This window comes from Daucus carota, chromosome 7 (assembly GCF_001625215.2).
Source record: "Daucus carota subsp. sativus chromosome 7, DH1 v3.0, whole genome shotgun sequence".
NCBI classification, from domain to species: Eukaryota; Viridiplantae; Streptophyta; class Magnoliopsida; order Apiales; family Apiaceae; genus Daucus; species Daucus carota.
Genome location: NC_030387.2, coordinates 19848746 through 19858905, shown reverse-complemented (window position 1 = coordinate 19858905; position 10160 = coordinate 19848746). Strand labels below are relative to the sequence as shown.

Here is a 10160-nt window from a genome sequence, read left to right as displayed (position 1 = left end):
TCGCCCTCCACCATACTTGGGGAACCTAAACCTCTGGGACAGTAGGGAAGTTATCCACTTAGATCCCAGGCATCCAAGTATATGGGTCGTCGCCCTCCACAATACTTGGGGAACCTAAACCTCTGGGACAGTAGGGAAATCATCCACTTAGATCCCAGGAATCCAAGTATGTGGATCGTCGCCCTCCACCATACTTGGGGAACCTAAACCTCTGGGACAGTAGGGAAATCATCCACTTAGATCCCATGCATCCAAGTATGTGGGTCGTCGCCCTCCACCATACTTAGGGAACCAAAACGAAAAGTAAAAAAAAACATTTAAAAATAAAACTCCAACCCCTGGGGGTTTTCCAAAGCTGCACCCCTGAGGGTCTTCCTGATGGTCTACCGGAAGTACGGGCCATCAGGGCATGGGAATTCCTTCGAACCGTCTCATGGAGACGGTTCTCCGTGCATCCCGAGGGTGTCAAGCATATGTCTCGATTACATATGTAGACGGGTTCCTATGCAACATGGAGATTGTCCCTGGCCTTCATGTTCCAAGCAATACAAAATACACAAATATGATAAAAAGTTCGAAATTTATTGATAGTAGTACGCTTAGATGATGTTTTTGCCAAGGGGCACGTACAACCCCTACCCCTCGAGGCTTGGAAGTAATTTTATTGGTTCCAAGGCTTGTGCTTGAACACTCTAAACAGGAAGCTAAAACAAACAAGAAAACATAAACAGCTACCACCCCTCTTGCGAGTCGATCCTCCACCATGCCTCGTTAAAACCTTCCTAGGTAAAACCCAGTGGGAAAAACCCTAGTGAAGGAAAAAGAGTACATGAGTCGGACGACGAGGGGGTCTTCCGGTCTACTGGTAATATTTCTTGAGGTGCTCGGCATTCCATGCTCGGGGGATGTCTCTCCCTTCTATGTCTGCCAAGTAATATGTTCCAGAAAACAGCACCACTCTCACCTTGTATGGTCCTTCCCAATTAGCTCCAAAGACTCCATGGCTCGCCACCTTTGTGTTAGGCATGACTCTTCGTAGGACTAGATCGCCTACCTGGAATGGCCTAGCCTTGACTTTTGTGTTGTAGTGCCTTTCCACTCTTTGCTGGTACGATGCAATCCTCAACTGAGCTCCTGATCTGGTCTCTTCGAGCATATCTAAGTGGAGGCGGTGGTTGACCTCGTTTACTTCCGGGTTGAAATTGTCTCTCCTAAATGACCCAGCTCCAAGCTCCACGAGAATCATGGCTTCGCATCCGTATGTAAGGTTGAAGGGTGACTCCTCAGTGGTCGTCCTAGGAGTCGTGTTATAAGACCACATCACATTAGGCAATTCTTCAGGCCAATTTTCCTTCCTGTCTTCGAGCTTCGCCTTCAGGGTGTGTTTTATGATCTTGTTAACCGCTTCCGTCTGGCCATTCGACTGTGGGTGGGTGACAGCTGAGAAGCCTTTCTTGATTCCGAGGTTATCACATAACTCTCTCATCTCTTTGCAATCGAACTGTTTTCCGTTGTCGGAGATCAACTTATATGGAATGCCAAATCGGCAAACAATAGCTCTGTACACAAACTCAACCAATTTCTTTGCTGTGATGGTAGCTAGTGGCTCCGCTTCCGTCCACTTTGTGAAATAATCAACTGCCACTACGGCATACTTAACTCCTCATTTGCCTTTCGGTAGTTCGCCAATCAGGTCTATTCCCCACATAGCGAAGGGCCATGGGCTCATCAATGATGTAAGCGGAGTTGCAGGGCTGTTGACGTAGTTGGCGAACCTCTGACATTTATCGCAAGCCTTGGCAAACTTTAATGCGTCTTCCTTCAACGTAGGCCAGTAGTATCCTTGTCAAAGTATCTTCTGGGCTAACGAGTTACCTCCTGAGTGGTTACCGCATATTCCCTCATGCATTTCTCTCAGGATGTAGTTGCATTCCTCACCTCCTATGCACTTCAGTAGAGGCTGGTTGAATCCTCGCTTGTAAAGCGAGCCCTTATAATCTACATATCTGGCTGCCTTATAGCGTAGCTTTCTGGCTTCCGTTTTGTCTTCCGGGAGGATTCTATCCTTGATGTAAGACCAGATCGGGGTCATCCATGTTTCAACAGCCTCTTCGGTTTCGATCTGATGTACCTCTGCTTCAGGCACGCTTGGGCATTCAAGTAGTTCGAGCGGAATCATTCCTAAGACTCCTAGGTCCTTCTGGGATGCGGCTTTGGCCAGGGAGTCGGCTTCGGCATTGCTTTCCCTTGGGATTCGCTCGAGTCTAATTATTTTGAACTCTTCAATCAGCCTTCGAACTAAGTTCATGTAAGGTTCCGTGCGATACGCCTTTACCTGGTACCCTCCATTGACCTGGTAGACTACTAACATTGAGTCGCTGTGGACTGTCATTCTTTGCACGCCGAGCTCTTTTGCCAACCTCAATCCAGCGATCAGGGCCTCATATTCAGCATCGTTGTTAGTCGCAGGGAAAGTAATATGTATGGCATTTCTTAATTTCCTTCCTTCTGGGATGGTAAGTACGATGCCTGCACCGGCCCCATCCTGATTAACCGCCCCATCAACATTCATTACCCACCACGGGTAGGAAGCCTCCTCTTCTTCTTCGGTCTTATCTTTCACCTTGCCAGTCGGTATCTCGTCCACTAATACGGGATCATTTGGGAATTCTAGTATGAAGTCTGCCAACGCTTGTCCTTTGATAGCGTTCCTAGGCTTATATTCGATATCGAACTGCCCCAACTCAACAGCCCACTTCAGCATTCTTCCCGAGGCTTCTGGACGGTAGAGGACTTGACGTAAAGGGTAGGAGGTTCGCATCTCGATTGTATGAGCTTGAAAATATGGCCTAAGCTTCCTTGCTGCCAGAAGTAGGGCGAATACCAGTCTTTCCATATTCGTGTATCTAGTCTCAGCATCGAGCAACCTTTTGCTCACATAGTACACATGTAGTTGCAAGTTTCCTTCTTCTCTAACAAGGACAGCATTAATAGCATAATTAGAAACAGGCAAGTATAGGATAAGTGTCTAACCTTCGAGGGGCTTAGCGAGCATGGGAGGTGTGGCAAGATGATCCTTCAGACTCTGGAAAGCTGCTTCGCATTCGGCTGTCCACCTGAAATCCTTTCCAACTCCCTTGATAACTTTGAAGAACTCTTGACATCTATCCGTTGACTTGGAGACAAATCTGTTGAGCGCGGCTACCCTTCCTGTGAGACTTTGGACTTCCTTCACGGTGCTGGGCGACCTCATGTCAAGTAAGGCTTGTATCTTTGCTGGGTTAGCCTCTATACCTCTGTGATTTACCATGAAGCCCAAAAATTTTCCTGACTCCACGCCAAAGACGCACTTCTGCGGGTTGAGCTTCATGTTAAACTTCCTGAGTATTGAGAACATCTCGGAAAGGTGTTTGATGTGGTCCTGTGCTTTCTTAGACTTCACAAGCATATCATCAACATAAACCTCCATTGTCTTTCCTATCAAATCTTTAAACATCATGTTCACCAGTCTTTGATAAGTAGCACCGGTGTTCAGAAGTCCAAAAGGCATTCCAACATAGCAATAGAGACTGCGGTCTGTTATGAAAGAGGTGCGCTCCTGGTCTGGTTCGTACATTGGAATCTGATTGTAGCCGGAGTAGGCGTCCATGAAGCTCAATAGAGCGTGGCCGACAGTAGCATCAACCAATTGATCGATCCTAGGTAGAGGGAAGCTATCTTTCGGGCACGCCTTGTTCAGGTCCGTGAAATCGATGCATACTCTCCATTTTCCGTTGGCCTTCGTCACTAGCACCGGGTTTGCCAGCCAATCCGGGTAGTAAGCCTCTTTAACCAGACCAACCTTCTGAAGCCTATCGACTTCTGCCTTAAGTGCCTCGGCACGTTCACCACTGATGGGTCTGCGCTTCTGGCTAATACCCTTCTTCTTTGGGTCAATGTTCAATCGATGACACATAACATTCGGATCAATTCCTGTCATATCGGCGTGGCTCCAGGCGAACACGTCAATATTGCTTCTCAAAAATTCTACCATCTTCTTCCTCATCAGATTATCGAGACGAACACCAATGAATAGGACCTTGGAAGCATCGTTCTCATCTACCAGGATTCCAACTGTGTCCTCGACCGGTCCTACTTTCTGTAATGTTTCCGGTAGTCTGGGGTCTAGATCAACGTCCCTCACATCATCTTCCAATTCATCAGTTGTGTCAGCGGACTTCGAACTCTCGCCTTCTGTTGGGGGAAGTCTTGGGTAGTCTGATGGGTGTAGTGCTGGGTCATCCATGACCATCTTTCCCTTTCTTGCACGCATCAGTTTCCGCTCTTCGGACTCATCTTCGCTAGCATCCTCGACTATTCCTTCGACTAGTGTGCCAGCTGGCACAGGAGGAACTCCTTCGATTTGTAGTATGGTTTGTTTAGGGAGGGAGGGTTCCGGTTCCTTCCATCCTAACCTCTTCTGTGCTTCTTCCTCCCATCCAACTAGCTGAGGGTTTCCTTCGTCCGGGAACTGTACCGTTTAAATCATATTGTTGGAGGCTTTGGTGAACCTTAGTGGCTTGAAGGATCTTTTTGTTTCTTCTGCATTCTCCTCGCTGAAGTCCAACATTTTTTCATCCGGGTCAATATTGGTTTTGAACTTCGAGGCTGTCTTTATGGTGCGGTTATAATAGTCCCTAGAATCGTACTGACATCCTTTGATACAACCTACCCCCCTGGGAGTTGGGAACTTCATGGACAGATGGTATATGGAGGTCACAACTCTCATGTCTTTCAAAATAGGTCTCCCGATCAAGGCATTATAATAGGTTGGGGCTTCGACGATCATAAAATCAGCCACCTGAGTAGCGGAAACCGAATCATCGCCGAGTGTCACCGGAAGCTAGATGGTCCCCTTTACCTTCACGGTGTCGCCGGTGAAACCGTAAAGGTAGGTTGTCTTATGGGTCATGTCTTTATCTAGCAGACCCATCTTCTGGAAGGTAGAGTAATACAACAAGTTTACTGAGCTGCCATTGTCCACGAACACTCTATGTATGTTCCTGGCACCGATCCTCACGTTCACAACTAGAGCATCAGAGTGGGGGTGATGGACCCATCGGGCATCCTCTTCTAAAAATATGATCTGAGTATCTTCTCCCTTGAACAGCTTAGGTGGCCTCTCCGAAAGGCGGAAGACATTGGAGAGAGGGGGTTGCTTGGCTTCTCTGGCATACCTATCCATGGCACTTCCACTATCTCCCCCCACATGTGGACCTCCAAAGATCGTGTGAATGCTACCTTCTCTGGTTGTTCTTGGGGGGGGTCACTTGAAGCAGGTACCTCTGCCTCGGCTTCTGGTACCAAGGTGATGATGGGTGTATCCTTAAGTTTTCTTACTTCTCTAACAACCCAATCCGTCAGCTTACTGTTTCTAATGAGCTGCTCTATCTCCTCCTTTAGTTGGCGACACTCGTGAGTATCATGACCATGTGAATCGTGGTAGGCGCAAAACTTTTTCTTATCCTTAGATTGAGCCGAGGTCAGAGGGTTCGGCTTCTTAAAGATCCCTGTTCTTTTGTTTACCTCGAAAATATGTTCAATGGAAGCAACTAAAGGAGTATAGTGATCGATATCTGATCTTCTCCTTATGGGGCTAGGTTGGTGTGATGGGCTGTTCCGTTCCTCCGAGACAGGTCTGACATCCAAGACATTAACCGTATTCTTCTTCTCCTACCTAGGACTAGGCGTTCTGTCCCTCTTCCTTTGCCTAGATGTCCTTGATGAACTGGCGTCATGCCTGGTAATACTTGCTAAAGCTTCTTCTTCCCTTTTGTATGGCTCTGCGAGGAGATATAAGGCTGCCAAAGTAGGTGGTTCTTTCCTTTGAAGTGCTTTCCAGAATTCAGTACCCACTCTTACCCCTGCTATCAGAAAATTCTTAACGGTCTCGTCAGTTGCTCCTCTTACTTGTGGGACTTCTGCGTTGAACCTTCGGAAATAAGCTTGAAGTGTCTCTCCTTCTTTCTGTCTGATATTGGCCAAAGTGGTGACAGGTGGGGCATAATGGATTGATGATTGGAACTGAGTAAGAAACATTCTACGCATTTGCTCCCATGATTCGATGCTTTTGGGTCCGATCTTCTGAAACCATTGATGGGCGTTTCCCCTCAAAGTTGAAGCTAAAAGTCGGCACTTGGTCGGATCAGATACCTGGTGTAATTCCATCTCCGTTGTAAAGCGCCCAATGTATTCTGCTGGGTCCGTTGTTCCATTATACCTCAGGTCTCCTGTGCCTCGGAAGGTTGCCGGTAGGGGAGATTGTCGTACCGCGGTGGAGAAGGGAGAGGCTGCTTCTTCCGGAACCGTGTGCCTTTGCACCCCAAATTGTACCAGCAATCCTTTCAGAGCGTCGACAGACACGCCCTCTAGACCCGGAATCATTACTGGGTTATCTTGTGGGGGGGAAGGTTTCCTTGCGGAGGAGGAGCTAGGTTTTCTTGCGGAGGAGGTAGGTTTCCTTGTGGAGGAGGAGGAAGGTTTCCTTGTGGAGTCGGACCTCGGCTACCGATGGGAGTTGAACGCTTGTCAGATTGGGATGCTGAACTCCAGTAAATCGGAGGTGTTCTTGGGCGACGGTAGTATTGGGGCGAGGGGCGCCGATAGTTCCGATGATAGTCTTGAGGTGAGTTTCTGTGATAACCCAAGCGATGGTCCTGAGAGGAGTTATCATGATAGTCTCGACGTCTGGGAGGTGACAAAGGGTGATTTTGCCTATAGGCACTTCCTGAATAGGCTTTTTCTGGGTAAACTGGCTTTCTTTTGCCCTGGTAGACCACCAACTGTCTTCCCTTGCTGGTATCTTCACTTCTAGAAGAGCGTCCTCTTGCAGTAGAGGTTTCATGCATCTTCTTACTCCCTTCGGCTAGAGGTGGAGCATGGCCCTTGGCTTTGGTTTTTACCGCGGTTAGTCGGTGTTGCTGCCTAATACTGCGGATATCCCGGGCAAGTTCTTCTTCATGCTTTCTATCGGCCTCCCGACGTTGCTCTTCGGTGAAGGATTTATCGATGTACTGGGAAATCACGATTTTTGCTTGTCTTTTGTCTTCAGGGGGACGTCGTGTCCCGGGTGTATCGTAATGCAAGTTCCGGGGTGTCATAGTCCGGAACCTGTCATCAGCCTTTTTGTGTGACTCTGGTGGTTCGGTGACGGGCTCTTTCCCATGATGATGGGTTCCATGAGAGGATCTTCCCTTGTTCTTGTCCTCTCCAGAGTATTGATGGCGGCTTTGCTCGTTCGGTCTCCCGATGTTTTTTGGTAACGACTGTACCACTTCTTCCATTGAGTCCATGCGGGCGGTAACAACGTTCATGGTGTTGGTGAAGGCGGCGAAGGTATCGAAGATCTGGGTGTTGGACATCATGATGGGTGCTTGTATGGTCGTCAAGGGAGTATTGAGTAGGGATTGTTGATTGTCGAATGATGGCGGTGGTGGCGCATCAGTAATCTCGATGACGGTTGGATCTACCTTAGCCCTCTAGTTCTCATCCATAGCGTCGTTCTTCGTATCCTGAGACATCCTTCCTCCAATAGATGTCAAAAAGCCCCTCCTTCTAGCGCCAATTGTTAACGGAGGAATCTGGTGATAACAAGATTCGGGGAGGGTTGCTGGAACTTGTGGTGGACGATGACGGCGGACGACGGAGTATGGGTGGTGATTTTGGGTTTGTCTGAGATCGTTCAGGGAATCAGGGTTTCTCACAAGATCGAAGGAGTATTCGCTCTTGCAAGGGTTATGACTTATCCCCAAACGATGTGCCTACGTACCCTATTTATAAGGATCAAGCCAGACGTAGTTCTTGGGGAACAAGTAACCTAATCAGAATAGGTTTCTCATTCCTTGGTTACAGCGATGGGCCACCGCCTTAGATCAGACGGATATGGACTTCTGGAGCCCAGCCTCCTCCAAGGAGCATGGTACTAGATGGGCTGACCAGCTCTAGTCCACGTGGACCTCCTTAGAATCGGCTGTATGGGCTAGCCCTCCGTCCTCTCTTAGGGCGAGGCTGATGGTGGGCTTAGGCCCAAGATTAAACAATAATAATTAGGCCTGAGAACCAGGCGTATTTGGACCTTTCCGCATTGGGCGAGGAAGGTAGGCATTGGGCGAGATCCTCCAACAATGAGCGAGGACTCCTTGAAGACTTGGGCCGCTAGTCATTAGGCCTACGAGGTCTGACACCTGCCTAGGACGGGGGTCCATACTGGGCGAGGACCCTTAAAGGGCAAGGACCATTCTGTTGACCCGGGTCCATCTGTTACTGGTCCTCACTTCCTGGGCCACATAGATGGCGAGGTCCGTATAATGGGCGAGGACATTCCCGGAGATTGGTCCTTTCCGTAAATTGAGGCGAGGTCTACGCAATCATCCGCCGAGTTGATATTTGGCCATAACAGTCAATAATTAACTTTAAATGATATGTTTGTTGGTTGTTCTTTTATAATATATTTTTTTCATCGGAGGAATCGGAGAAAGGAGTCACTCACATGATTAATGTTTGTATCAAGGACAAAGATATACTCTCACGTATTTACTTGTCCATACAAAATATTATTAATATATAGATATGTGTGTGCATATATTTACAAGATCTTAAACTCCATATTTTATATATTATATTAATTTTATCTTTGTATGTATAGATGTTGTTGGTTTTTTGATATACGTGGGTGGCATCAAAAGTGTCAATGGCGGGCGGAAAAATAGATATCTAAGAATCATGACAGATTACTAAGTTATTGAAAAGTTGCTTTAAATCGTTAATTACATGTATAAATTTATTTTTATTTTTTCATTCATGAATTATAATCCAATTTTGCAATTTTATGTATTAATAATATTGGTATTGCATCGAGATATTTACAATATTAAATTTATTTTATTCTACAAATATTAATTTTAAATCATTAATATAATTTTTATGGGCCGCCGCAACGCGCGGCTTCTCAACTAGTTACTCAAATATGGGAATTACTGGTAGTTCAAGAGTATTTTGTGAAAAAATTTATCTTTAAAATAGGAATAACAAGTACTTTAAATGCTTTCAAAAAAAAAACAAGTACTTTAAATAATTTAAAAGAAAGAGATAAAAGAGATGGAGAAAATAAAACAATAATTTTGAAACAATCGACCACCAATAATTAAGACAAGGTATATATATGTGCATGTCATTACTCAAAGAAAAACACTTGTTAATAAACATATTTAAACATTCTTATTAAAATATATTATGTTCGATCTAATATTCAATTAGCCATTTGACGGATTTAACTATTAAGAATTTATTCAGCTGTTAAATAAATAAATTATTTAACTACATTATTTTATCATAATTTTATTTTCATAATAAAATTAGTTAAATTTAAAATATATACGATAAAATAACGAATATGATAACCGCCCGTGCATTGCACGGGTTATAAACTAGTATTATTTATATGTAACACTTAAGTATTTATTTTGAGAAAAAGATACATATTTATGTATTTTTTCGAAAATAATTTATTTATTTCTAAATTGTAAGATAAGTCCGATTAATTAATTCTGGACGAGAAGAACTTATTCATATGCCTTTCTAGTACTCGGAAACAAGTTAAGATTTGTGTGTTTTTTGTACATCCTGTGTTTAGCTTCGATAGATTGCATATAAACTTGCACACATGTTTCCACGAATTATTTTATTTTTTTCTGAAATATATGTAAGAGCCGTTTGAGTGAATTTAAAAAGTTATAAATAAGTTAAAATTTATATGATTAAACCGTTCGAGAAATAAGTAGAAGTTTTCAAACAAAAACTGGTTATCCTAGTTTGTTTTAAATACTTCCTTGATTTTTTACCAAACAGTAAAAATTATAATCGATTGCCAAACAACACCGTAATGTAAATTAGAATTACCTAGCAACACTTTTACAGTAACTGTTAATCAAATCGCTAAGGGTAGTGGAAACACACCACCATTCATTTCCCATAGTTGGAGTCTCTTGTAACCTTATTTAACTTCAAATATTAACCCGGGGTGATACAACCGAGCTTCCATTCCAGTTTGGAGAATCCAATGTTCGTAAAGCAAGTTTTTCTGCTGTTAACTTCACATATAGTAATATTAGCAATCAAAAGTT

The 10160-nt window shown here is 44.7% G+C and overlaps 2 protein-coding genes across 2 annotated transcripts; both read right to left on the bottom strand.

Annotated features, from left to right (window-relative positions):
- Positions 1–859: 859 nt before the first annotated feature.
- LOC108194669 (uncharacterized) lies at positions 860–5224 on the bottom strand. Its single transcript, XM_017361623.1, has 4 exons — positions 4901–5224; positions 3117–4510; positions 1876–2972; positions 860–1644 (listed from the first exon to the last, which is right to left on the bottom strand). The coding sequence occupies exons 1-4, from the start codon at positions 5222–5224 to the stop codon at positions 860–862; spliced, it is 3600 nt and encodes a 1199-aa protein (XP_017217112.1).
- A 488-nt stretch (positions 5225–5712) lies between these two features.
- LOC108194670 (uncharacterized) lies at positions 5713–6423 on the bottom strand. The gene has a single exon (XM_017361624.1). It carries the CDS (start codon positions 6421–6423, stop codon positions 5713–5715), a length of 711 nt encoding a protein of 236 aa, XP_017217113.1.
- Between the last annotated feature and the right edge of the window lie 3737 nt (positions 6424–10160).